The sequence below is a fragment of the Embiotoca jacksoni genome, unplaced genomic scaffold (assembly GCF_022577435.1).
Source record: "Embiotoca jacksoni isolate LCO1_2020_lvr unplaced genomic scaffold, fEmbJac1.0.p SCAF_3, whole genome shotgun sequence".
NCBI lineage: Eukaryota > Metazoa > Chordata > Actinopteri > Embiotocidae > Embiotoca > Embiotoca jacksoni.
In genome coordinates this window covers 4935677-4963190 of record NW_027185381.1, presented here as the reverse complement: position 1 = coordinate 4963190, position 27514 = coordinate 4935677, and the positions used below count along the sequence as shown (strand labels likewise).

The following is a 27514-nucleotide window of genomic DNA, read 5'->3' as shown; positions in this document are numbered from 1 at the left end:
GCATTAGCAACATGACGTATTAATATTAGCATGGCCCAGTTGCAGAGCAACATGCTGAAGTAACATAAAAACCATGAGCATGTTAACATGCAATGTTAGCATTCAGTTCATCTACAGCTGAGTTTGACAAAGTATACACTAATTGAAGTTGGAATTGAAGTTGGAATTTTTAAACAGGTTAATGCTGGTCAAGGTAACAGAACAAGACCAACAATTAAGTAGAGCAAGCCTTTTATCTGTCAAGGTTCAGGCCTGGGTATGTTCTCTATTGATGGATCCTACCTTGTATTAGAGCAAGACGGGGTTTTTTTGGTGACAAATTTTTAGACCCTGTGAAGACCTCTAGTCCAGAGCCATGGGTGTCTACCCCCCATCATACATACGTATTCTCACACAGTGGTCCCATCCAGGCAGGCGCCGAAAAGCTGGGCATCTGCGGCAGCGTGAGAGGAAGGCTGGGGACTTTGGGAAGAGGAACGCTGGCTAGATTGTTTGTTAACGACCTGCCAGGTCAAAGTCAGCGGCAAGGTTAATCGATGGTAGAAAAGGAAAATGTTAATGAAAAAAAAAAAGATAAAGAGGAGAAACAATAACAGTAACAGTGGCCGTTCTTAACCACGGCAAACATACAGAAAAATAGTGATAAAAAACAGTTTCCACTTGTTCTGTCTGCAGTAATTGATGCAAACAACAAAAGACACTGCTCACTTCTACTCATTCCATTTTCTTTCAATCCAGGTGCCTTTTTTCAAACAGTACAGTGTGTCCTTACTGTTTGTGTTGTACATGCAATCCACCTCGTTTTGTTCCTTTGTTACATAGGACCAATTTTATGTTCCCTTTATTTACTCCCTTTGGACCACATTATCAAATAGCACAGTATTTTCTCCCATTGCTACACAGATGACACACGCCTTCAAAATGAAAATCCTTTTAATAGGGTCCAGGGTTTGACATAACCTCTGGCTCAATGGCCTGGGACCTGTAAAAGTTTTTGCAGGGCAAGCTGAGTCGCTGTTGTAAGCGCATCTTAGATGATGTCATCGTTTGCAGCACACAGTGTGTGACTAATGAATAATAATAATCAAATACAAGAGTAGAAACATGCACTGTTAGCAGGCCGTAGCTTCTTAGAGCCCTCCCCCCCAAAAAAAAATAATAATAAAAAAAAAAATGTCCAAGCCACAAAAGAAAGAGGGGCTTTCTACTTTCATGAAAGCAACAATACACCTGAGTACAGAAAATAGTGACTGTGGCATGTCTTGTACAGTTTGCTAGCAACTTCAGTGTAAATACACTGACAAGGCAACAGATAATTAGTCTAGAGAGTCCACACATGGGTTTTTGTGAATCTAGGTGTAGTGCAAACACAGGCGCATTAAAGTGTGGCCAACTTTTGATAATTTGATGAACAAAGAGCGCAAGCACATCTTTGGTGCAGTGTGGTGGAGTGTTACAGTAGGAGGAATCTATAATTAGAAGGTGTGTCACAGCTAACTCCAGTCATGGCTAATCAAATTAGTTCCTCTCATCCCCTTTAAAGTCCCTGTAGTGCAGCGTATTGTCAGTTTTGAAATGGCTGAAGGAGTAGACCAGCACTGCCAGCCAAACTTTTTGCAGTAGGAAACTGACATACTTCTGTGATAGTTTCCAGGCTGGATTTCTGGCACTATGAGGAAGCCTCAATGGGCTGATAATGTTAAATTGGCTTGGGAAGAGGCAACTAATATTACAAATAACTCTTCCCTTGGTATTATGAGAACTGCTGCCCAGTGTGGTAAGTGGTTCAAAAACACAGGGTCAAATTAGACGTGTGTCTAATGATGACAAAAACTGTCACTAATTAAATGTCAAAGTGAAGAAAGAGAATCTAGTATACTAAAATCTCCTGCAAGAACCATGTTGAGGAGTGAGCAGAAGTAAATTCTTTGATTAACAACACTGGTAAAGACCAATGTGGTTGAAACATCACTAATGTTGATATGCTAATAAATTAATTGAATCAGGAGGTTTGAGTGTTAGTAATTTATGTAGTGGACAGTTGGGTCACAGACAGAAAGAGCTTCAAGTAAACCGTAAAACAACTGTAAAACAAATGCCTTCATGTTTTTCTTTACTGCTCTATCAGCATTTCCAATAAAAGACTCTGCTTGGTGGGCCAGCATCGGTCAGATTTGGACCTGTCTGAGTAGATAAAATCATTCGGTTTCAATTTAGGTAAATCGGACATTTGAACAGCAATTTGTTTGAGGCGTTTAGGGGACATCTATAAATTGGATTGTCTACCGATAGTATGTCAAATTACAGTGTCACAACAGCACTGTCCAGCATAAATCGAACACAACAAAATATGATGAGATTAAATGAAACAGAACGGTTAAATCTGTGTCCGTTTTTGCAGTTAATTGCGTAATTCTCCATTGTGCAGGAATTATATAAACAGAAAATAAGAGAATGAAAATTGTGAGATAAAAAAAGATATATATTGTGCGATAATTATGTACATAGTTCATAATCATAATAATCATCACAAGTGTACCACAAATTATGATTATACTTGTATATATATATATATATATATATATATATATATATATATTATACTTGTTCTTACATCATTAACAACCAAATCTAAAGGGGATTTCACTGTTGTACATATGTATAATAAATAAATCACCAAAGCTTTGGAAAACCTTTTTATATATTCATGTAGGGAAGTATGTATATATTTTTTTTAGATATTTTTTGTCTGCTGGTCTTGTCAAAATATACAAGAGGCCATTAAAACTGAGCACCATTGAGGACATTTTTTTTTTTTTTAAATTGGACACTGAGCAAGGAGTTTTTGCCATATATACTCTGGCTCAACAAGTGGTACGCACTGTGGTATGCTCAGCTTTTAAGTATATATTCAGTAGCTCGTAGTTTAAGATCCTTGGGGTAAAGCCACAACTGTCTTCCACAACTGAATTTGAAAACTAGCGATGATAGGGTCTTTGGTGTCTGTGCCCAACCTCTTTGGAATAGTTTAGTTCAAGAAATTAGACTAGAAAATTCTCTGCCTTCTTTTAAATTCTCTCTCAAGACTTACTTTTACCATGTGGCCTTTTCTTAATTAACAGGGGTCATTTTGTAGCTTGGTCTTTCGGGGGCACCACAAATGTGAAAAGTTTACATCTTGTTATTGGCTACATAAATGCGCATTAAATTTGGTTCGCACAATCTACAGTCAGGATAAAATTTAGTAATGGATTAAAGTGGCTAATTACAAGAAATCTATTATGTGTTCCAAATGGCATACTTACGTACCAACACTCACTAGTTTGAGTGCATAAGTGCATTGACACTTACAAATACAGAAACATGCAAGTACTACAAGTACCGGGATGATGTACTCAAAATGGTCCAAAAAATGATGGACACTTTTCACCCTAAATGGTCACCATCTTGGCTACATAGAGGAAGGGCGGGACCACTGACAAAAAATATTCACATGAAGGTGTCCAAGGAACCTGCAGCTGTTGCAGAGCACTGCACAAAAGTGTTTGTTTTTTACTAGATACCACTATTCGGCTGTTGGACAGAAGCCATCAGTTTGTTTTTTGTGTGTGTTAAACAGAGCACACAGCAGCACGTTCATTCCTCGGTAAAATAATTAATGCTGCAGATATTTTGGAGGGTGATGTGTTGTTCACATGTTGAGGTTATTTCCAGTCAGTGCAGAACAGCATTGTGAACACTACCCTGTCAAAATTCAAGTAATATACAACTAACAGTGCTAACATGTAAGAGCACTGGTTTTTAATGTACTGTATGTCATTTGGAGCACAGCATATGTTTCACATTCCAACTTCAAATAATCAAAATAAATCCCTCGTACATCCTAGAGAGCTAAACTTCTTTCAGCATATCCACTGAATTGTGACCAACCTTTACTACAACCTGTGTACAATTCAATTTACCTATATTTTTTGTAAATGTGCAATCAATAACATTTATATCTCTATAAGTCTTCTTTCAAATGCTACCAAAATCCACACAGACATTCTTTGGATACTAGATGTCAAATTTTTTCAAAGGGGTTCAGTTTGGTCAAACGGCGAGTCCGCAGTGATATTCATAATCTCCCTGTAATATGTACTGTATATGCAGGAAACACATACATCTGGGAATTTGAGGACGAGCATTCAAGTGCAGATCCACAGAACTCCTGTCTTGGTTACAGTTATGCTATATTATTATTATTACTTGATTTGTTCAGTTGCCTCTTTCATTGTTTCTGTTACATTAATGCAGAAACTAGCACCGTACCTCAACAAATCCTTACAGAATTCGTGAACAGAAGTAAAATGTCTGATTTTTTTTTACAGAAATAATGATGACAGAGTTCATGTACAGGTCCAGATGATAACTGTATCAGAGAAATATCATTTTCCTTTGTGTAATTTTGTGTTAAATATTTATGAACCGAATAAATTAACTATTACTGGAAGCTTTGTTGCTTAAATATCCTTAAAGATAAAATAAGATTTGTACCACATCCAGACTGTAAAAATGGAAGCACACACTATGGTCTTGATGATAATCAGTGTGATCAAAATACATTTACAATAAAATGTAATATGTCTTAAAAAGAAGTCTACCTCATTCTTTCTGTATCTGAAAGGATAATTTGTTGCCCATCTTTTAATATGAGTATGATACCTTAAATGTGACCCTGCATGTTGTTCGTTAATACGTCATGTTCCTAATGCTCCGAGTGACGCTTTAGCGCTGTGTTTTTTGTGTGTTGAAAGCTTAGCATCTAAAGGTGCCTAAACGTTTGTTTTTTTTTTGTTTTTTTACTTTAAGTGTTTTTGTGCCTTCATACATTCATCAATTGGAGTTATTAGGCCTCCAAAAAAAAAGATAGTTTTTGTTCTGGTAATTTTCTCTGCCAAAATTCATCCCAGGCAAATTTGTTTCCATTTGTTTGTTTACTTTCACTTCATATGCCATTGCACTACTTCTAAAATGTCCCTTGTGTAAATAGTATCAAATGTATTAAAACTATTTCACAAAATGATTAAAGTAATTTGGAATGACAACAACAATGTGAATCACACCAAGAGAAAAATGAACAGGTCTAAAGACAGGGATTTTTACATTACCCAGATTTGAGAGACATGAATGCCTAACAAATATTAGCCCAAGCTTTATATGACTTCAATGTGAAGCAGATCCTGACTGCACTTTGAAATATAGTGACTGAAACATTGTTAAACTGACAGTGGCATGCAACATAGATGTCAGTGAATTTAAAATTTTGTCCAGTTTTAATATTAATGTCAAGATGACCTCAATAGTAATAAATCCATGGTGATTGGAGGAAAAAAAATAGACTTCACAAATAAATAGAGACAAATCTTTGACTCATCATGGCCAACCAGCTGGGGTAGAACACTGCAGTGCATGGGGCAAATGCTCCAAAACATGATTACTCGTGATGATGACATGTCTCATGATGATGTGTCTTACTTGACAGACTGCCAGGTCTCGTGTTCAAAGCCACGGTGGATGGACTGGGCAATGGACGACTCCATCAGGTCAATGTAGCGAATGACCAGGGGGACGAAGAGGTCCTGCAGGTGTTTGTGGAAAATCTTGTTGCACAGGTGAGCTGTGGGAGTGGTGCAAACAGAAGAGCAGGTGAGAATTATTGTTTTTTAACTGTGTACTTTTCAGATTCATGACACAACCCCAGTTTTTTTTAGACAATCAACTGAAGTTGAAATGATTCTCTTTAGATTCAGTTTGTGAAATGAAATTTCCCCATATTTTCACTGCAAGATTATTCTGTAAATACTGACTTCGCCTGTGTTTACTTAATTTCTGACACATATGGAAATGAATGACTGTGTCAGTTAAAGCTCAGCAGAAGATAAGTAGACTTAGAGGAAAAGAAAGAGAAAAGGCACCCAGGATAGGAAAAGCATTAGTTCCCGTGGTGTTCGCAAACAAAAACTGACTGACCAGGCCCCATCCAAACAATGTAAGCATGACTATCACGGTTACAGCATGTTCATTAGTAATTACAGTTATTGGCTCAATTAACAACAATACAAACCTAGCATAATTATAGTGTCATAAGAGAGTATTATTGTATTAATATATTATTGTATAAAACACATTTTGTGTTGTTTGAGACATTTCTCTAATTCAAACCCAAAATGAGGTTAATATAAAGATAAAATAAAGATGGTGTATATAAAATTCTTCTTTTTTTTTTTTACACTTTGTGTGCTGAACTGTGTGCCAGCAACACTGTGTCAAGAGTTTCCTGTTTTAACATGACAGTGCCCCTGTGCCGTGGACTGTAAATAAAAAATGGACGTATATTTGAGCTCTGAAAAGTGAAGCCATCGAGGAAGTGCAAAACCACTGAGGGTCTCTATAGGGCTGACTAAAAAAAATTCTATCTCCAATAGACTCCATCCAACAAGTGTGAACAACTCTCATGAAATACCAAATTAATAAGTTTTTCCACAAATCATCATGGTAACTAATCATAACTAAATGTATCCCTTCTTATCAGTGTTCTAGTGGTCCTACTGTAAATTAATCCATAATTAGGTTTTTATTAGGCCTTAAAGAAAGGTATATTTGGGGGCTTGGTAAGCATAGTGTTTTTGGATTCTCAGTCATATTTACCCCTCGCTCCTCCAGACTCATGTCCATTAATGGTCACTTCTGGCTCCAAAAAAAACAAGATGGCAATGAACAAAATGCCAGATTTGAGGCCTTAAAATGAAAATTCACCAACCATTGGGTGATGTCACAGAGCTTTTCCCCTTTGCCCTGTGCACAAAAAAGGTCCATAAAGAAACTGTTTTAAAATGTTGGTAGGAACAAACTGGACAGGCCAGCACAGAATCCTCAACTGAGGAAAGTTTCCTTTGAAAAATACAGACAGTCCAAACCAAACTTGAAGATGAGAATCTTTACAACGAATAAATGTGCTCTGTAGAAATGCTACACTTCAAAGATTAAGTGTACTGCACAGGTGTTCATGATATTGTGTATACCTTTCCTGTATACCCCACTGTAATTTCAGAAAGATAGATAAAAACCCTCAGACAATTACAGTCCACAAAGATAGTTGGGTGAGAAGCGAGCAGGCTGGTCTCCCAGGACTTCATTACTTTTAATTCCTCTCGCTCTGCTCCATGATGATTAACACTAGCCTTTTTTGCCCTCCGGAGAGTAAAACCCACCCCCGCACACAACTGCTCGCCTTCACATGCTGACAATCAAGTGAGCATTTAAATAATCTCCAGATCAACTGAGAGACAAGCCACACTTATTGAATGAAATAGAGTCTGAAAAGTACAGTAACATCACCTGAAATCAGCCAGCTGGTGGTCACCGCCTAAGGTTTATTGTCTAAAAATGCTGTGAACAATTACAAAAATGAAGAATTATTTAAACTATCTCATTATTGTGAAGTTTACAAAAGGCAACTTGTAACTTCCTTATCTATCAGACATGTATTACTTTTGTTAGACAGATGCTGCATATGATTGGGACTGAACTAAAAGTAATCTCATTCCTCTCACTTAAGACATAATTACCAGAGGGAAGACCTCATTTGTGAAAACATTCAAAACCATAGTTGCACTCGTTCCATGTTTCGTCTCCATCTATTGACTCATTATGCTCCAATTCAAGACGGCTAATGTTGTGACACTTGGAATAATTACGGCATCAGCAGAGGATGGTAATTAGAAAAAATGTAAGATCTGAGCCACAAAAAAGAGATTTGTGAGTTTTTCACATAATGAAACACAGTTTTTTGTTTTGTTCCCAACAATGCCCTTGGGCTGTCTATCTGCATGCCTGCCTGTCTGTTACTGTATTTGAGGTACTTTGGCAGCAGCCATATTAAATAACGCCTTGCATCTCGCCAAATCTGCTGGCTCCAAGACAAAGCCTTGCAGCCGATGGAGGGCTCACAGAGAGAAAACAATGAGGAGAGATTGTTTTCTAGAAGTCAAATGAAATCTTAACAGCAAGATGCTGTTTATTAGGGAGGAAACATTACAATATCAGACACAGCAGCACAATATTGATGTTTGTCATACTTTAATCTGAAGTTTCCATTGTCACTTTTAAGGATTTCTTTCACAATGCTTGGACCTTGACGTGAAAAAGCACATGACAAAAATAAGCGGGCATCCAAAAACAGTTTTCTTATTTCTGAAATCATGTTATTTTTTTGCTGTGCCAATGCATTCAACAAAATGTTTCCTGAATCATAAATTCACAAAACATCTCCTTTTCGTCTCCTGAATAGTTATTTATGTGCAGCTTTCATTTGATTTTATCATCCCATGAGAGCTAGTGAAGATTGAACAAATATTTTTTCTTGAATTCACCATTTCTTCTCACTATTTTCCTCATACTGTAAAGCACTTAATATCCACTGTTGTATTTGAGGTGCTTTGTAAATAAAGAACATTTTATTGATAGATTAAAGTCCCCAATATCAAATGCTAAAATACACCAAAAGATTTGGTACAAATCCACAAATTCTAAAAATTAAAAGGGATTGCGAAGGAAAAAGGGCATATTTGAGGAGACACAGACTACTCTAAAGGACAGAACTGCTCCAGAAAAAGGTGTGAGAAATTGACAAAACACAAGAGATCTCTGGTCTTAAGTTTACAGCATACATTTGCATAAACCCCTGAATATTCCATTTAATCACGCATGGGCATCTCAAAACTTGGATTCTCTTCTTTTTTTTTTTCACAATTTCATTACTACTAGAAATGCAACTGTTGCAAGCCACTATCTTCGTTCATATTGTAAGACATTATAAACTGCATCCTCCAATAAAAAAGCCTGAAAAGTCAGCAGTTTAAATGAAAGTACAGAAAGTCGCTGCTGTGGACATCTTGCACAGTTGCGTCTAGTTGCTTTAATGTAAACCAGCAGGTTTCAGAATGTTGCAGACTGGTGAATTATGTATTTTCACGTTTTAAGGCCTGAACTGGCCTTAACATTTACAAAATGTCAGACTTGAAAAAAGTTAACAAACTGCAGCTCCACAGCTGCATATTTATACACCAATTTGTTTATTAAAATAGCCTCAAACTGCATTAGTGCAATAAAAGTTTGTCCTTCCTTAGTAGGCAATTGTTTAAAATCTTTCACTCATCATATGAGCTGAAAAGAAGAAAAATATCTCCGGAAAGATGCTAAAGTGAGACAGGAAACAGTGTTAACATCATTTCCTGGTACCTCCTGATATCAAACTGAGGATAAACGTCAGGCAGCTGATCATGTCCGTCTTCCATCCGCTTGTGTTAATTACCTTCCTGCTGGAGCGTGCAAAGTGCCTTTAACCTCCTCTTTTAACAGGCCTTGTTTTCTTTGGCGTCACCAGTGTTAATTAACAAGACCATGTGCAAACGTTGATGAATTTGTTGGTACCTTTCCACAAAATACATAAAAAATTCCTGAAATAATTCCAAACTGACAAAAGTTATTAGCCTCCATTATTGTTTACAAAATTTGTTTTAAATAAAAATCTGACTTTATGTTTGATTTTTAACGCAACAGAATATTATACCCTGACCTTGGAATTCAGCTTGTATCTCTTTGGAGGTTGTCCTTGGCCATTTGTAGCATCCTCATGGTCCATCGTGGGTCCATTTTCCTCTTGCAGCTGCATAAGGGAGGTTGGCTACAGTCCCATAGATCTTAAGATCATTGTATGAGCAGCTGTAGCCACAGATACATCTTATAGCCTTTTGCCTTTAACATGCTTGTCCATAATTGTCTTTCTAATCTCTTTAGAAACCTCTCTCCTTTGCCTCCATTTAAATGCTCTGAATGACAGATTATAAAATGGAAGACGTGTGATGCTAATTAAAGAAAAAAAAGCCAGTTTAAAATTTCAATATAATCCAGATATTCATATTTCTTTTTCTAGGGATACTAATAAATATTTCGAGGCAATCTTAAAATATGTTTGTAGATGAAGCGATAATTTATCTTTTTTCACAATAACTTTTCTTTACTCTTTAACACCGAGTCTTTGGCACACCAAAAGGCATGCAAGTATACATGAGAAAATTGCTTTTGAAGTTTCTTTACTTTTCAGGAAGAATGAAACATTGTTTCATTAAGTTGTTAAGAATACCAACAATTTCATACATGTCTGTATAGTGCAGTATGGGGCATTCCTTAAAAGCTAGTTTTAGAGGCACCAAAACAAAAAGTTTTTGGGAGTCTGATGTTAAGCAAACCTGGAGTCAAATCAATGAAATGAGATTGAAGGTGTGGGCTACAACTACTCAACTAATAAAAAAAAAAAACAATCAAAGTATCAAACCTTTTGAGTTTCCTTTCCACAAAAAAAAACATCTGCTGATGTAAACCTTCCCTTGGAAAAAAAGTTACATTAGAAGGCTGTTTTCTAACACCAATATTCCACAAGACATGCCAAGACGTGTGCTAAAAGCACAAAAGTAGGGAAATGTGACCAAATCAGAAGGGTACAAAAAAAAAACAGGCACACAAAACGTTTCCAAAATGCTCCTGGTGGAATGTGATGCCATGCAGAGGATGAATAAAAATAGCTTCACAGACCCAACATGACAGACCTGTGCCCTGTGGAAAATGTAGGTTACCTCGTTACTAGACAGAAAATGTCATTCTGCATTCCACGTCTGATGGTAGAATACGTTTTTGTGTTCATTAATTCAGCTGTCTACACCTCCAGCATAACGGCCTGTGGATCATGCACTATACATGCGTAGCAGGGAACCAAGTGCATTTTTTACGCTTCTTCCATTGTATAAGTGTAACAACAGTGGTGCATTGGGCTCCGGCCACCTTTAAAGTCCTAAGATATACACTTAAACACTGTAAACACATCTCACTGAACGCCTTTGGAGTGGACACACAGACAGAGCACTTGCAGCTCCTACTGCTCTGCTGACGTGCTTTATGCAAATTCTTGCTGTCTAGAAAAAAACTTCATGATCAAGAAATGTTGATTTCCATCGAGCTGGAAAGGGTTTACAAATCATCTCAAAGAGCATTCATGTAGACAATACAGATCTGTGGCTTCTATCCCTAGAAGTGGAACCCAGCTAAAGATGAATAAAAATGCACAACCACAATGAGTCTACCGTTCACCAATTATTGAACAGGCATGGTGTCCATGGCAGGACATAAGGAGGAAGCTGCTGCATTAACTTTGACAAAGAGAACCAAACAGAACCTTTGGTTAACTTCACAGTTGCAAAAAAAAATGCTACTAGAAAAAAATGTTTTGTTGACTGATGGAAGGTTGTTGTTCTTTTGGATAGAAGATGTAGCTCACCCTAAATGAGCTGAAAATTAATTCCCAACTTTATAAGGTATCTTAAAGGAAAATGTCAGGGTAGAGCTCAGTAAAATATGCAGGAGGACTATAACCCCAAACATCAAAATAAGTCTATGACAGAATTATCTCAAACAAAGCAATTTGAAGTGGCCAAAGTTAGACTCAAGAGCTTGACCGTACAGAGATGCTGTGGAATGACATCTCCAGATACCTTGAGAATGTGGCTAAACTGATTGATTTCTGTAAAGAAGAAATCATCCTAAACATTTTTTTTCTGAATCTCTAAAATGAAGGTCATGAGTGCAAAGTTAGCATTATCCTCAGTTATGTTAGATGTAAATTTGAGAGTAGTTTTTAATTGCTATTATTTTTGTTTTTACAATTGTGCTTTAGAAATCCACTCAAAGCACAACTGAGTTTGCAGGATTTAAGAAAGTTTGCTTCTCTAAAATGAAAATGTCAGACTTACGGTCAGTTCGCAGGAAGTTGTTGAGGAGCTGAAATAGTGGGAAGCTGTTCCAAGAGTCTACAGGTTGAATCTCAAGAGCGGCATCCATGTCGGCTTTGTATAAAGACAGAAACGTCTCAGCATGCTCCGCCATCAGCTCTGGCCACCACGAGAAAGCCTGACAAAGATGGAGAAAGGAAAAGATGAGAAATTACAGGAATTTGTCCTGGTGTTGGTAAAAAAAAAAAAAAAAAAAAAAAAAAAAGCCCGAAGCCTGCTGATGACTACTCCAAATTCTTTATTTAAAAAAAAAAAAATCTGTTTCATCCAGGGCCCAAAGCAACAATCATTTAAGTAACAGAGCTCTGTAAGAGATGTACAACTCTAATAATAAATCAATAAATACCTAAATCTGACTTTTTTTTCCCTGTTAAAAACATAATCACATAAAATACAATGTCGGAACATATATTTGATATATTTTTCAACAATGACTCTGCAAGGGCCGAAGAATGTTTCAGATGTCTTTTCCCCGTATTTCTTCTCTTCATTCCAAATATTCTTGCCCCCTTGCCTTGTTATTTCTTTACTAATTTCCACCTTTCCTGTAGCTCTCCATTCATTTCTTCTTTCGAACATTTCCTAATTATCATTCATTCCCTCCTGTCTTTATTTCTCAACATCTTTTTTTTCTTCTCTTAATCCCTTCCTCTGTCACACATTTTGTATTTATTCTGTTCTTTACATTTTTCACTATATTCTCAACTTTGCATCTCTCATGTCCCTCTTTTCCTTGATCATTAACTATTTTTTTGTCTCTTTTTTTCATATTTCTGATATCAGTATTTAGTTACAAGCAGCTGTAAATGAAATGGATGTCTCGAATGGAAGTGCTGAAGAATCGTCAAGCTGGTTTAATGCAGTTTGTTGGCAGTAACAGGAAACTATAAAGGCGCACTTGAAATACATGATGATTTGTCCGTCAAGGCCATGAGTACAAGGCACTACCATGTCATTTCTCTTTTCCCTGTCCTACATCTCTGCCTCTTTTTCCTCCATCCAACACCAATACTGACCATAGTGCATCAGTATATGATTCAAGGCTTGTTGCACTTTTCTCTCAGAGGTCCTTTAGCTGTCAGTTGCAGAGGTCACTCGAGCAAGCTGACGTCTGTCCACTGGAGAGCCACACAGCCTTGATGCTTTTTAGATATCTGAAGTTATCTGTATTAGTGAATCAATTCAATTCAATTCAACTTTATTTATATAGTGCCAAATCACAACATAGGTTATTTCATGGCACTTAACACATTAAAGTCCTTACAGCAAGACTTTACAATATTTTATAGAGTACCCCAACAATTCAACAATTCCCACATAAGTTAGGAGGGATCAGTAAGTACTTTCACAATGGCATCCATGGGCTTTTTATAAAAACAATTTCGAGGTCTAAAAGCAGCCACCAGTGGCTGCGAGACATCTTCACCGCCTGCCTCTATCTGTATATACATCAGCAGCTTTTGTCACAGAGGTGGGCACCCTTTTCCCTTCTAAGGGTTGTACAGAATTGTTGAATATATACAGTTGCGTTCATTTGGTTATACACATTTATTGTGTATATTAATGTCATGGCAATATTGGGATTTTAATGAGTTCTTTGAACTACTCTTTTTCTGAGGCAGAGTGAGTATACAACATACATCTTGATAGAAAAAAGAAAGAGAATTTGGTGCACAAGTTGTCATTTATTTAGGGTTTTCTGAAATCTACACAGGATCAAAATGATACATGCAGGGTCCAAAATATACATACACCCACTTAGATTATTAATTTAGTGGTTCTGAAAGTTCAGCAATGTCCTTGAACTTACCAAGGCCAAACTTCTTACCTCCCTGCTGATGATCATGATTTACTACAGCTGGTAGCTTCTGTGTGCCCACATAAAAAAGGGTTTGTTTGACAGCACTCATTAGATTGACCAACACTAAGTACAATGGGAAAGTCCAAGGAGCACAGAAAGTGAAGGTGGAAGGATTGACGGACCAAAGACCACATTGGGGGCTTTACAAAGCCAAAAGATTAAATGCAGGTGAACTCTGAGAGTGAATGTGACCAGGTAGATATTGAGGAGTTATTTCAGCCACAATTAACCACAAAGGAAATTGTGATATGATGAGGTCTGGCTCGTTGCTTGTGTAGCAGTTCAGATCAAAGGTGTTGAATGGGGGTGAGGTTAGGGCTCTGTGCCGACCAGTTAAATACTCCCACGCAAAACTGGGAGAACTGTTTCTTTACAGAGTTGGCTTTGTGCATTGGGGGTCTTGGCATGTGAAAACGGGGAAGGACTAAACCCAATCAACCCAAAGCTGTTGTCTAAAAAAAATATAAATTATTTTGTAGCATTGCACAATGCAATACAGTATCATTTGCCTTAACTGGAACAAATGCATGCATATTATACTTGTAGATGTGCAGTTAATTTGTAAAACAATTCAGGTTAATGGTATATTGCTCTACAAGAACGGCATTTGCAGTCATGCTAGGATAGCAGTGTGTCTGTCCACCACTTTAGTCCAAAATGAAAGATCTCAAAAACTACTGAATGAGTAGTCATGAATTTGTTTCCCAGGAAGATGATCTGCTGTTGTTTCCTCTCTAACAATAGTTTTCAGATTTGCTGTGAAATATCTCAAATGGAAAGACTTAATGTAGATATTTATTGTAAATCTAATTTACACTAAGCTTTGCACTTGCATTAATTGTTTTCCCAGATGCCATTAATAATGCTGATTCTGACTTTTTTCCGCCACCATTAGGTCAAATTTGTAACGTGTCCATTACTTTGTTTTACGCCTTGCAAAACTAACGACATTACAATCAGCCAAAACTTTGTTTAATGTTAATTAGCAAATCTTAGCATGCTATCACAATATGTTAAGATGATATATATGTGGTACACTTTATTCAGTGTAGATTCCTGTTTTAATTTTACTACAACTGAAATGTGATTTTCAGTTGCATTTGTTTCTTCTTTGTCATCATTTCTGAAACACCATCATAAAGGTAGACACTTCACCGAGATACAATCCTTTAAACTGTCAGCTCAACAATGCAAGAAAGCCACTTCCTGACTGTCACATGTTTATGAAAAATACACCAGAATACTTATTTCCGTGGCCTTTCTTTAATGTATGCTTTATTCATGTTTTTATTTTTATTTCTTTGTTGTTTTTCTTGTCTTTGTTTTATTGGCTATTTACTGCTGTAATAACCTTCTTCTGACACAGAAAGCTCTTAAGGGAATTAATTGTACATCCAAAAATGAGAGCAGAGGTGATTTACCTGCAGACTCTGATCTCAGTCTCTTCAATAGTGATGGATGAACATTAACAAGGCACTGATTCATACGAACCCCGTCTTGTACAGGCAGTAATTTTCCTCTATAAAAGTAGCTCCACCAAAACATCATCTTCTGTTATGTTGTTAAAAACTGCACTACAGTATAAAATTACCCTGCATTGTGGTATTAAGCTGTAGGTCATGCCGGGCCAAGTATAACATGCAATAACACCATGACGACAGCTGCACCGATTATTTATAGAATCGTACGTGCTTTGTCAGATGTGCATGGAATAGATGACAGAAAATAAGCAACAGTGTAGACACAATGTAAATAAATAAATGACATTGCGATATGGTTATATCTGAGCCTTGAATTCAATTAAAAGTAATGTTAAGTTAAAGTCCACTTACAGTCTTTTTCCGTAGCTTTTCATTCTTTATCTCTTTAGCATGCTGTTGACATTTAACTCGGTAAAAGGCATGTAAGTGAAAACGTTTTTGGTAAATCAGTTTGTTTTTATCGAGAATAAACTTTCACACTATGATTTATGGGTTTGAAAATTGTGTCAATGAAACATCACTTTTGACTCATAGTAACAACGATAAAATTAAGGGAAATCTGTTCCAAGTATTCTCAGCAAAATCTCCCATTTTCCTGAAAAAAATATCTGTAGAATCTGTAAGACGTGTATTGAAATATAGAAATCCTCTTAAAACCTATTTCTACTCATTTCCAGTCTGGCTCTACTGCTCCTATCTAAGGCAAAATGCTAAAAAAGAATCTTTGCAAAATAAACTTCTGCAGTTGGGAAATATCCAAGTCTAATATATAGACTTTCCCAAGTTTCCTACACATATTCATAGGTCAGCATTGTGATTGAAGTGGGGCACAAATTAAAGAAAGTTCAAATGAGTGTGGTTTTGAGTCATTTTAAGAGGAAAAAAAGACTATAAACATTGACGTATAATCCAGAAAATTGGAGAATTTCAGTAATTGCTTCCTATTTGATTTTCTGCAAATATTATACCTAGTGAGAAATCTATCCAGTCTTTTATAAATAATAATTCAGTCGTTATTTTGTAATCACATAGAATTTTTAAACCCTACTTGTTATGAGAAAATCTTGTACAAGGAGTTTTTCCAGCAAAGGAGAGAATTGTTACAATCCATTTACCACGACACACATAATTCACAAACACCAATGGTCAAAGATGGTTGGCAGTGACATATAAAAACAGCTTCTAATGGGACACAGCATACCACAAACATGGGAGGAGGATTACAGAAACAACAGACTTACCTCTCTCCCCTTCCCATTGCAGGAGCAAGAAAACAATGTAGAAACAGAAAAGACAGTCCAATAAATAATAAAAGGATTAATGTGATTTTCTCCTGGAATGCTAAATGGTCTGTACTTGTGTAGCACTTTATCACCTTACGGTCTCAAAGCGCTTTTATGTGTTTTTTCGATTCACCCATTCACACAAATGAGACTTAGCTGCCTTGCAAGGTGCCGCCATCAGGAGTACATTCACACACTGATGGTATGCCATCGGGAGCAACTGTAACTGGGGGGGGTGTAATTGGAGACGATAGTGGTCAATGAACAATATCAGAGAGAACGAAGGTTTAGACAATAATTTAAAGAGTTAATTAAATGCTATCCCTCACAAAGTAGCATATTATATTTATACAATATTGAATAAAACTGAGCACAAAGATATTGAATGATTACAAATTGTATCCAATTACAATAAATACATGTTTAAGTGTAGTTTTTTTTATTTTATTAACATCCACCTTTAATTAACAAGATTCCATTAGTTTATTTTTGAATATTTTGCATGTCAGCCTTTAAGGACAGACTGGATAATCATTGGTATGCTTGATACCAGTGAGTCACAGATATGCCGAGAGATGTTTTGTCATTCGACGCAGAGGACATTATTTCCGGCTGCTCTTCGCTGGAGTGGTTTTAGTTAATCTTCCTTCAACGGTGTTTGGTTGGATTCAGATCAAGAAACATATTTAGTTTCAGTTTTTCCTTTTTAACCCCTTTTTAAATTAGTTACAGTGTATTTTGTGTCATGTTGAAGAATTTCTCTCTTCTAACCTGTCAATCACCAATCATTTTTTCAACCCACTTTTGCTGCAAGTAAATTTACTTTGTTGGGGATTTTAACTTCGGGATCTGTATATTGGTTGCAGTCTATGTCATGTGATTGTTTTCAGTTATACAACCCTGTTTCCATAAAAGTTGAAACTCTGGGTTAAATGTAAAGAATGTAATGATTTGCAAACCATGTAAACTCCATATTGAATTGAAAATAGAACAAAGACAACATATCAAATGCTGAAACTGAAAAATTTTATTCTATGAAAAATATATGCTCATCTTGAATTTGATGCCAGTAACGCATTCCAAAACAATTTGGACGGGCAAGAAAAGACAGTAGAAGTTGTGTAATGCGAAAAGAAACAACAGGTTGAACATCTCACAACTAATTAGGTTGATCAGTAACAGGTCAGTAACATTACTGAGTATAAAAAGCTTCTCAGAGAGGCAGAGTCTCTGAGCAGTTAAGATAGGGAGGGGTTCACCCTTCTGTGAAAGACTGCATGGGCCAATAGTGCAACAGTCTAAGAAGGCTATGATCTTCAGGCCCTCAGGTGGTACTACATTAAAAACAGACACAATTCTGCAGTGGAAATCACTGCATGGGCTCAGGAATACTTCAGAAAAGCATTGTCTGTAAACACAGTTTGTTGCTGCTTCTGAAAATGCAGTATAAAACTCTACCATACAAAGACAAAACCATATATAATATAATCTAACAACACCCGCGCCTTCTCTGGGCCCAAACTCTTTTAGGATGGACTGAGGTGAAGCCCGTGTAATTAATCAAATTAGAAATTCTCTTTCGAAATCAAAGCCTTCTCTGGGCTAAAGAGGAGAGGGACCATCCAACTTATTATCAGCGCAAATGTCAAAAGCCAGTATCTGTGATGGTATGAGGGTTACTTCACATGACATGGTTAGCTTGCACATCTGGGAAGGAACCATTATTGCTGAGCGGTATATACCGGTTTTAGAGAAGTATATGCTGCTATCCAGATGACATCTTTTTCAGGGAAGGCCTTGCTTCTTTCAGCAAAACAACCAAACCATATTCTGCATGTATGTAAGATGTATGGCTACGTAGTAGAAGAGTCTGGGTGCTAAAATGGCCTGTCACCCATTGAAAACACTGGCGCATCATGAAGCAACACATACGACAGAGGAGACCCTGAAGTGTTGAGGAACTAAATTCCTATATCAGGCAAAATGAGAAAACATTTTTCTTTTAAAGAACTGGTCTCCTCTGTTCTCAAACTTTTACAGAGTGTTGTTAATAGAAGAGGTCATGCAACACTAGTCAACATGCCCGTCCCAACAAAAAAGTTGGGACAGGGGCATGTGTTGCTCGCATCAAATTCAAAATGAGCATATAGCCGTGAGCACTATCGTCTTGCAGCAGGAAGGTCCTGGGTTTGAACCTCATCTGGGGCTTTTTCTGTGTGGAGTTTGCATGTTCTCCTTGGTGTTCTCCGGGTACTCCGGCTTCCCTCGCTCCGTCCAAAGACTTGCACGCTAATTGTTAATTCTAAGTTGAACGTGAGTGAATTTACATGAATGTGAGCGCGAATAGTTCCTGTCTTCCTGTGTTGGCAACCTGTTCAGGGAGTCAGCCCCCACCCTACCCGTGGCCCTGTTCACAATAAAGCAGGTATAGATAATGGATGGATGGAACATTTTATATGTTTGTCTTTGTGGTGTTTCATGATGTTCAAATCATCACATTCTTTTTTATTGACATTTTAGAGTGTTGACACTTATTTGAAACAGGGTTGTTCATGAAATCAAATGCCCAAGCCAACACTTCAACTTCAAGATAATACAATCACTGTGGGATGATGACATTTTGAATCATTTAATGGTGATATCGCCCAAAGGGTGTACTCTTAAAAAGTGTTTTAGAGGGATTTTTAAATTCAAGTACTTTAGAAAGTAGAAGGCAGTACCAATATGTACCAACTCAAATACTCAATTTGCCATATTTGCAGTGGAACAAAAACAAGGAAAAATGGCAAGGTGGTGACACTGCTGTTGCCTGTTGTTCAGACTTTAAGCTGTGACAGCTTGTGACGGTGCTCTGACAAAAGGCTTCTAATTTGTAATTAACATCATATCTGAAGCTCGGAGCAAAGATCCACTGGTCGCCATGGCAGCCTCAGAGCGCAGCGTGTTATTAATAGCACAAAAACAGATGCCTGAGCACCACGCTACCACTTAAGGCCAATCAAACCGGCATGTCTCAACACCTATGATTGATCAGTTTTACACCGTGGCATACAACTCAGCGTGCATATGGGCCGTGGATGTTGTTTTCACCGTGTCTCCACCGCACACATTAATGCAGCATGGCCACTTACTGTGTCATCTGCGATTTGAGTGTGAAAAGTGATCAAGAACATGAATGAAATGATCAAGTGACTTGTGGCATCTTCGCCCGTCACTTGGAGAAGAAAAAAAAAAAAAAGACAACTGAGTTTCTGTTGAAAATGAAACTCAAAGGAAGAAAATACTTTTAGAGTTAAACTATTTCTGTCTGAAATGCACCTGTACATAAACTCTGACCCATGGGTAAGAACTTTGATGAGAGAGGAATTGGTGATGCATACAGTGAGGTGAGGAACTGAAAGTAGATTATAGAAACAGTTTGTGCTTGTGCAAGTGAGTCAGAACTATTCCAGAAGCACCTTTCAAATGTACAAGATCCAACTCCAATCTGATTCTGGTCAATATTTCATCAGCCCTTTTTCACCATCCTATTGCCCACGTCCAGAGTGCAGAGGAGAGGCACTGACACTTGTGATCAGTTGTGGAGCACACTGTAGCTGCAAAATTCTAGGGTGATGACTACATGGTGTGATTCAAGAAAGTCTGGCGTGCCTTTCCCGGTATGAATATACTGAGTCCTTTTTACCCCAAGCCATTTTATCAGGTTAACTTAATAAATCATCATCCTTGGTTAGAGATATCCAAAAGAACAATTCAATTGTTTTCATTATTGATTCATCTGTTGTTTTCTCAATTAATGGATTCGTTGTTTAGTCTTTAATATGTCGGAAGATGGTGAAAAAGTATGACTGGTGTTCCCCAAAGCCGATGGTGCAGCCTGAAATTTCTTGTGTTGTCCTGACCAACTGTCCACAAACAAAAAATAGATTCCGTTTATTACTAAAGCAGAAAGTTATGAAGAAATGACTCAAAACAATTGGTTATCAAAATTGTTGACAGTTAATTTCCTGTTGAACAACGAATTGATTATTCTGCTAACCACTGCAGCTCTCCATCAAATGGCGTCAACATCACCAAGTGAGATTTTAGTTGTCGTGTCGTTTTTCTTGTGAATAATATCACTGTAGTGACCCCGACTGTGCTATGAGGAACGCAGAGTGCACTGGAGATATTGGTTGCCACACACACACACACACACACACACACACACACACACACACACACACACACACACACACACACACACACACACACCAGTCGTCCCCCCCCAGACCATCTTCACTGCATGCACATATGGATTGTGCAGATTAGCACAGAGTCTGAAAATAAAGCCAATGACAGCTCTCACACAGTCCTTACAGTCTATATCCCTATTATGTCTTAATCGTGTCTCTTAATCTTAATGCTGCAGTGACACTTGAGCAAGTGGTGCTTAATGGACTAAATGAATGGAAGAATTAAGAGTGAAACAAAGTGTTCAGGGACTATGGAGATTTTTTGACAATGATGATGAAAGGCATTAAGCTGATTCAGATTCCCCAGGTCCAACGATAGACAAGACCAACGTGACAGAACCATGCTATTTGAGTACAAATACAAATACAGAAAACATAGGAGTTAGCGGACAGGTATGTATTTGATAAGTTTAACTTTATGAAGTTTACCATTTTCCCCAAAAGCCTCTGTATCCACTGGGGAATACTCTCACCTGGATGAGTCAGTTGCATATGTGAAGACCATGTTTTTCCATTTTTCAAGAGCATTTAACATCATTCAACCCCCTTACAGATGAGCTTGAAAAGAAGGGTGTGGATCCGTCCTTCACTTCCTGGATCGCAGACAGGACGACACACAGTTTGTCAGGCTGGGGACATGTGTCTCTGTGACATTAGTAAGCAGCACTGGGGCACCACAGGGCACTGTTCTATAGCACCCTTCCCGTTCACACTATACACAGTAAACCATAAACCAAAACTCACATCCCTATATATTTTGGGTGAATGGCGATATACGATATATGTATATATATAGATAGATATATATTCAACACCAGCCTAAAATAATGTTGCACTGTATTTCATTTCATAGCACCAAACACTTTCTTTCATCCCAAGCTGTATTTATTAATTGTTTGTGTATATAGTTTGTGTGTATGTGTATTTATTCATTAGTTTACTTTTTCTAAAAAAAATATTTTTATTTATCTTATTTTATTGTACACATAATGTAATTTGTGCTTATTGTGTGCACCTTGTTTTTCCTAACTGTGTTTCTAAGCTGCTGTGACAACTCAATTTCCCCACTGTGGGATTAATAAAGTCTTACCTATCTATCTATATCTCAATATTTTCTATGAAATGGGTTGAAAATGCACAAACACTTTTAATATGAAATACAAAGGCAGGGTTTCCTTCCCTGTTGGAAAATATACAGCTGCAAGACATGTAAAATAAAATAAAATAAAAGAATGAAGTAAATAGCCCATCTAAAAATATTTTTTCTGAGAATGCTCCTTCACATCAAATAGAATGATAAACTGCAGGAAGTGTAACGTCATATTTTTTGGTTTTCGGGATGGCTGTGATAATGGTTGCGTTGTTGCTGCTTTCTCAACTCAGTTAATTTGTTCTATTCTTCACAGATTGTTTCCCTGGATATTTTAGAAGGGAATGGAATGCAGATCGCATGAAAAATAGGCATCGGTTCTATTTTATAACTGACACACGACAAACAAGTAAAAAATTAAATCCAAACTGAAAAAATTAATCAAAACTACATGAAATACCTCTGAGTGATGTTCATCATTCTGCTGCAGGACTTCAATGCAGAGCTCCCCCAGTCTCATCATGTCTTCCAGTCTTTTCTCTGGAGATGCTTGAGGCTCAACTGTGGGCACAAACACAGCAAGAAACATGAAGGACAGAAACGGAAACATTCAGCTTTGCACACAGACATTCCTGTGAATATATGGCGAAGGATAGTTCTGTATAACTTTGGCTGGCTTGTTGTCCTGCTGCAGAATACATTTGAGACCAATCAGATGCCTCACTGGTGGTGATGGATAAGAATATCTAAAGTGCCAAATAATTTTACACACAACTGTATGAGAACCGAGCCCTCAATCATCAAACTAATGACCTCATACCCTATTATTCCAAATGAACATTTAATTCTCAGAGTGCAAGCCGTATTGTGGTTCCCAGAATTCCAAAAGTAGAATGGGAGGCTTTAGCCTTTAGGCTCCTCTGTGGTGGAACCAGCACCCAGTTTGGTACGGGGAGGCAGACACGCTTTTTTGATAAAGCTTATAGTTAGGGCTGGCTCGGGTGACCATGAACCATCACGTAGTTACCGTGCTGCATACCTCTCCTCTACTTTTGCTTTCAATCTCAATGCATTTGTCCACCACTATTGTACAGTGGGTATGGAAAGTATTCAGACCCCTTTAAATTGTTCACTCTTTGTTTCATTGCAGCCATTTGCTAAAATCAAAAAAGTTCATTTTATTTCTCATTAATGTACACTCAGCACCCCATCTTGACAGAAAAAAACAGAAATGTAGAAATTTGTGCAAATTTATTAAAAAAGAAAAACTGAAATATCACATGGTCATAAGTATTCAGACCCTTTGCTCAGTATTGAGTAGAAGCACCCTTTTGAGCTAGTACAGCCATGAGTCTTCTTGGGAATGATGCAACAAGCTTTTCACACCTGGATTTGGGGATCCTCTGCCATTCTTCCTTGCAGATCCTCTCCAGTTCCGTCAGGTTGGATGGTGAATGTTGGTGGACAGCCATTTTCAGGTCTCTCCAGAGATGCTCAATTGGGTTTAGGTCAGGGCTCTGGCTGGGCCAGTCAAGAATGGTCACAGAGTTGTTCCGAAGCCACTCCTTTGTTATTTTAGCTGTGTGCTTAGGGTCATTGTCTTGTTGGAAGGTGAACCTTCGGCCCAGTCTGAGGTCCAGAGCATTCTGGAAGAGGTTTTCTTCCAGGATATCTCTGTACTTGGCTGCATTCATCTTTCCTTCAATTGCAACCAGTCGTCCTGTCCCTGCAGCTGAAAAACGCCCCCATAGCATGATGCTGTCACCACCATGTTTCACTGTTGGGATTGTATTGGGCAGGTGATGAGCAGTGCCTGGTTTTCTCCACACATACCGCTTAGAATTAACGCCAAAAAGTTCAATCTTGGTCTCATCAGACCAGAGAATCTTATTTCTTATAGTCTGGGAGTCCTTCATGTGTTTTTTGGCAAACTCTATGCGGGCTTTCATATGTCTTGCACTGAGGAGAGGCTTCCGTCGGGCCACTCGGCCATAAAGCCCCGACTGTTGGAGGGCTGCAGTGATAGTTGACTTTGTGGAACTTTCTCCCATCTCCCTACTGCATCTCTGGAGCTCAGCCACAGTGATCTTTGGGTTCTTCTTTACCTCTCTCACCAAGGCTCTTCTCCCACGATTGCTCAGTTTGGCTGGACGGCCAGGTCTAGGAAGAGTTCTGGTCGTCCCAAACTTCTTCCATTTAAGGATTATGGAGGCCACTGTGCTCTTAGGAATCTTGAGTGCTGCAGAAATTATTTTGTAACCTTGGCCAGATCTGTGCCTTGCCACAATTCTGTCTCTGAGCTCCTTGGACAGTTCCTTCGACCTCATGATTCTCATTTGCTCTGACATGCACTGTGAGCTGTAAGGTCTTATATAGACAGGTGTGTGCCTTTCCTAATCAAGTCCAATCAGTTTAATTAAACACAGCTGGACTCCAATGAAGGAGTAGAACCATCTCAAGGAGGATCAGAAGAAATGGACAGCATGTGAGTTAAATATGAGTGTCACAGCAAAGGGTCTGAATACGTATGACCATGTGATATTTCAGTTTTTCTTTTTTAATAAATTTGCACAAATTTCTACATTTCTGTTTTTTTCTGTCAAGATGGGGTGCTGAGTGTACATTAATGAGAAATAAAATGAACTTTTTTGATTTTAGCAAATGGCTGCAATGAAACAAAGAGTGAAACATTTAAAGGGGTCTGAATACTTTCCGTACCCACTGTATGTTATAGACTTTGTGTCTTCCCTCTCCCGTTTGTGCTTTTTTTCCCCTCTGTCCAGTCTCTACCTGAACCCTTTTTGCAGGTGTCTCTGGTTCCATAGCTGCACTGTTCTGATCTGCAATCAGTGGTCCCACTAAGCTGCCCGGTATTGATTATTACTCCTCAATACTACTAAATACGCCTTCATAGTAAGTGGGACATTTTACAGTGTAGAAATAAACCTCAAACTTATTTTTTTAATTTCTGTCCTACAATTCATTTTTTAGGTGTCACCTGACATGTGAACCTAATATTTTGCAAAAAGCCATTAAATCAGCCAGGTCAATATATCAGCCTACCTCTAATATGCCTTGAGGGCCTGTAACTTGAATGGCAGGACATGTACAGTATGTGTTGACTAGATCAGAGGAAGAAGGAGCAGAAAGTACAATTTGAAGTTGTGTTTGAAGGAAACAATTGGATTCTGGCATCCTTCATCACACCTCTTCATGAAAGGATATAAAATAGTGCACGTCAGCAGAATGTAAAACATGTTTTGTAATTCTGTCCATGTTTTTTTTTTAATATATATATAAATAATTCTATATAGTAAGAGAACTGAACAGACATCCCCTTGTTAAATATTAAACTATAAACTCTCACCAATGATCTGAGCAAATTCAATCAGCTGACTGTAGTTGATTTGAGCTGCTTTTTCCAGACACTTCTTTATCAGTTTCCTCATGTCCTCTGGAGGAACGGGCGTGGTAATATCTTCCATCAAAACCTGAAACAATAGAAACATCTAACTTAGGTTCAGGTAATTCAGCAGTACCGAACAGTAAACAGAACAGTTCCCCTGATGAGATCAGCGCTTTGTTGTATAGTGGATCATATCATATATTAGAGCAGGGAATCACTCTTTTTAGGAATTTAAACAGATAATTTAGAAACAGACTCCTGTTGCTATTGATATTTAGGAGAGCTGCAGAGGTATCCTAACCTTGTCGGATCTGCCTGGAGCTGCAGTTCAGACAGATACAAGTGTATATTATGTGGGAGGAGATGGCCATTAAATCTAAAGACTTATTTGAATAAGTCTTTAATAACAAAAGAATAAAAGATAGAAAGGAGCCGTATCTCTCCACATAATTGGAGATCCTCACAACTCCAAATCAACATGGGAAATCTTGCTCTGAAACAGTAATGATGAGGACCTGACTTCTAATGCACATCTCAAACTGTAAAATTACTTTAAAATGACTTGTGGCTATGCTGTTGTTAGACTGTTAATGCATACTTTCCAACAACATCCAGTCATAGAAAGTCAGTCCATTTGCTCGAGGACAAATTTGAGGTATTTAGCTTGAGTATTTCTGATAAATGGTATTTTCACCTCTGCTCTAAAACATTTTATGTAACATGTTGTTACTTCGATTTTACACACAAAACACACGATAACTATATAAAATATGATGCACTGTAATAGATTCAAGGCCTTGCATTCCCACACAGGTGTTTTCAGTTGCTGATCAAATATGGTCATATTGGACGCTAAACTGGTCGGTAATCAATGAGTGTTCAAGTTGGAGTTTGTCCTGCAACAAAATTAACAAGCAAGTACCTGAAGACCTGAAAAAGTATGACTTTGTCTTGTTGCATAAGATAATAAATAGCTTATAAAAAAAAAAAAAAAAAAAAAAAAAAAAAAAAAAAATCAGCTTTCATGACCTTTGAAGCTCTGAAAGGATTGATTCTGGACTGGATATTTTTCAATACGGAAATTCACTTTTAACAGTGCATTGGGACTGTGGTCCCACTTTTTCTAAAGTAAAGAATCTGAAAACTTTTTCCACTACTGATGGCACTCAATTTCCCCACCTATAAAACTAACCATCATATATTAGCAGGCAATGCAGTTCAGGAAGAGAGTCAGACAGTAGAAGAGGTGATGAATGTAAATGTTTGCAATGGAAACAAACCCACTTTCTACTTTGCATCATTGCAGCAGTGGCAACATTTCAATAATTCATAATACATGCAAGATAATGTAATTGTATTGAGTCAACTGACCTGCCTACAATTGAAATGATGTGTGTGTGTGTGTGTGTGTGTGTGTGTGCGTGCGTGCGTGTGTGTGTGTGTGTGTGTGTGGCTAGAGCAAAGTAATCAGTGTTTGACCAGTTAAAAGGTAAAAATAGACATCAATTAAAATGATACTGAATTGGAAGTGATATATTTCATAGATCTCAAAATAAGGATTTCATTAGTTTCCGAAGGACCAAATCTGTCAACGGTCAGGGTGGGGGTTCTCATATCAGCTGCAGGTGAGGGGTGAGTGGAGAAAAGGTCGGGACTATTTGCATTACTACAGTTTTGCGCAAACTGAATGAATAAAAAGGTGTAAAATCAAAAATACTAATTAGGGGACTTTTGTTCTGGAAAAAAAACGTCTAAATATGTAATTCTGATAAAAAATGTAATGCATTTTTAGAGGTTTAATCAATTCCATGAAAAGGACTTTAAGTCAAACCCATTGGATGAAAGGACTATGGTCAACATTGCATATTTTACAAACACTTAAAAAACCCTGGAGGAGGTTTGTACAAATTTATGAGAATGCAGAATTACTTAAATGTGTTCCTTTACCCGTTCCTGTAGGGAGAGCGTCGCCTTCAGGGCCCCATCTGGTCGTCCAAAGGGAAAGCAGTACCTGCAGATGCAAAAAGTGGGTGGGCATCACATTTAGAGACAATCACAAGGATAACTACTTGACAAAAAGGAGAAGAAGAATAGGTAGATGGGAGCAGCAGCAGAACAGATGGCTGCCTCCTTTCGTCTAATTACAGCGATGAAGGAAGCTTTTCTCACCTCCAGCTCCATCTGAGCGCAAACGAGGTAGTTCAGGCAGGTTACACATTGCTAATTGACAAGTGAACACTACTTAATAAACAAAGGAACATCAGAACGGAGGT

General features: G+C 37.7%; 1 protein-coding gene across 1 annotated transcript in view; it reads right to left on the bottom strand.

Moving 5' to 3' along the window:
• Nucleotides 1-27514, bottom strand: part of cadps2 (Ca++-dependent secretion activator 2) — a 226537-nt gene that overhangs the window by 51067 nt on the left and 147956 nt on the right. The window contains exons 15-20 of the mRNA XM_069162236.1: nucleotides 27189-27252; nucleotides 25203-25326; nucleotides 22296-22396; nucleotides 11847-12003; nucleotides 5518-5659; nucleotides 384-503 (exon numbers count right to left, since the gene is read on the bottom strand). Coding sequence (XP_069018337.1) covers nucleotides 384-503; nucleotides 5518-5659; nucleotides 11847-12003; nucleotides 22296-22396; nucleotides 25203-25326; nucleotides 27189-27252 — 708 coding nt within the window. The remainder of the gene's footprint in view (nucleotides 1-383; nucleotides 504-5517; nucleotides 5660-11846; nucleotides 12004-22295; nucleotides 22397-25202; nucleotides 25327-27188; nucleotides 27253-27514) is intronic.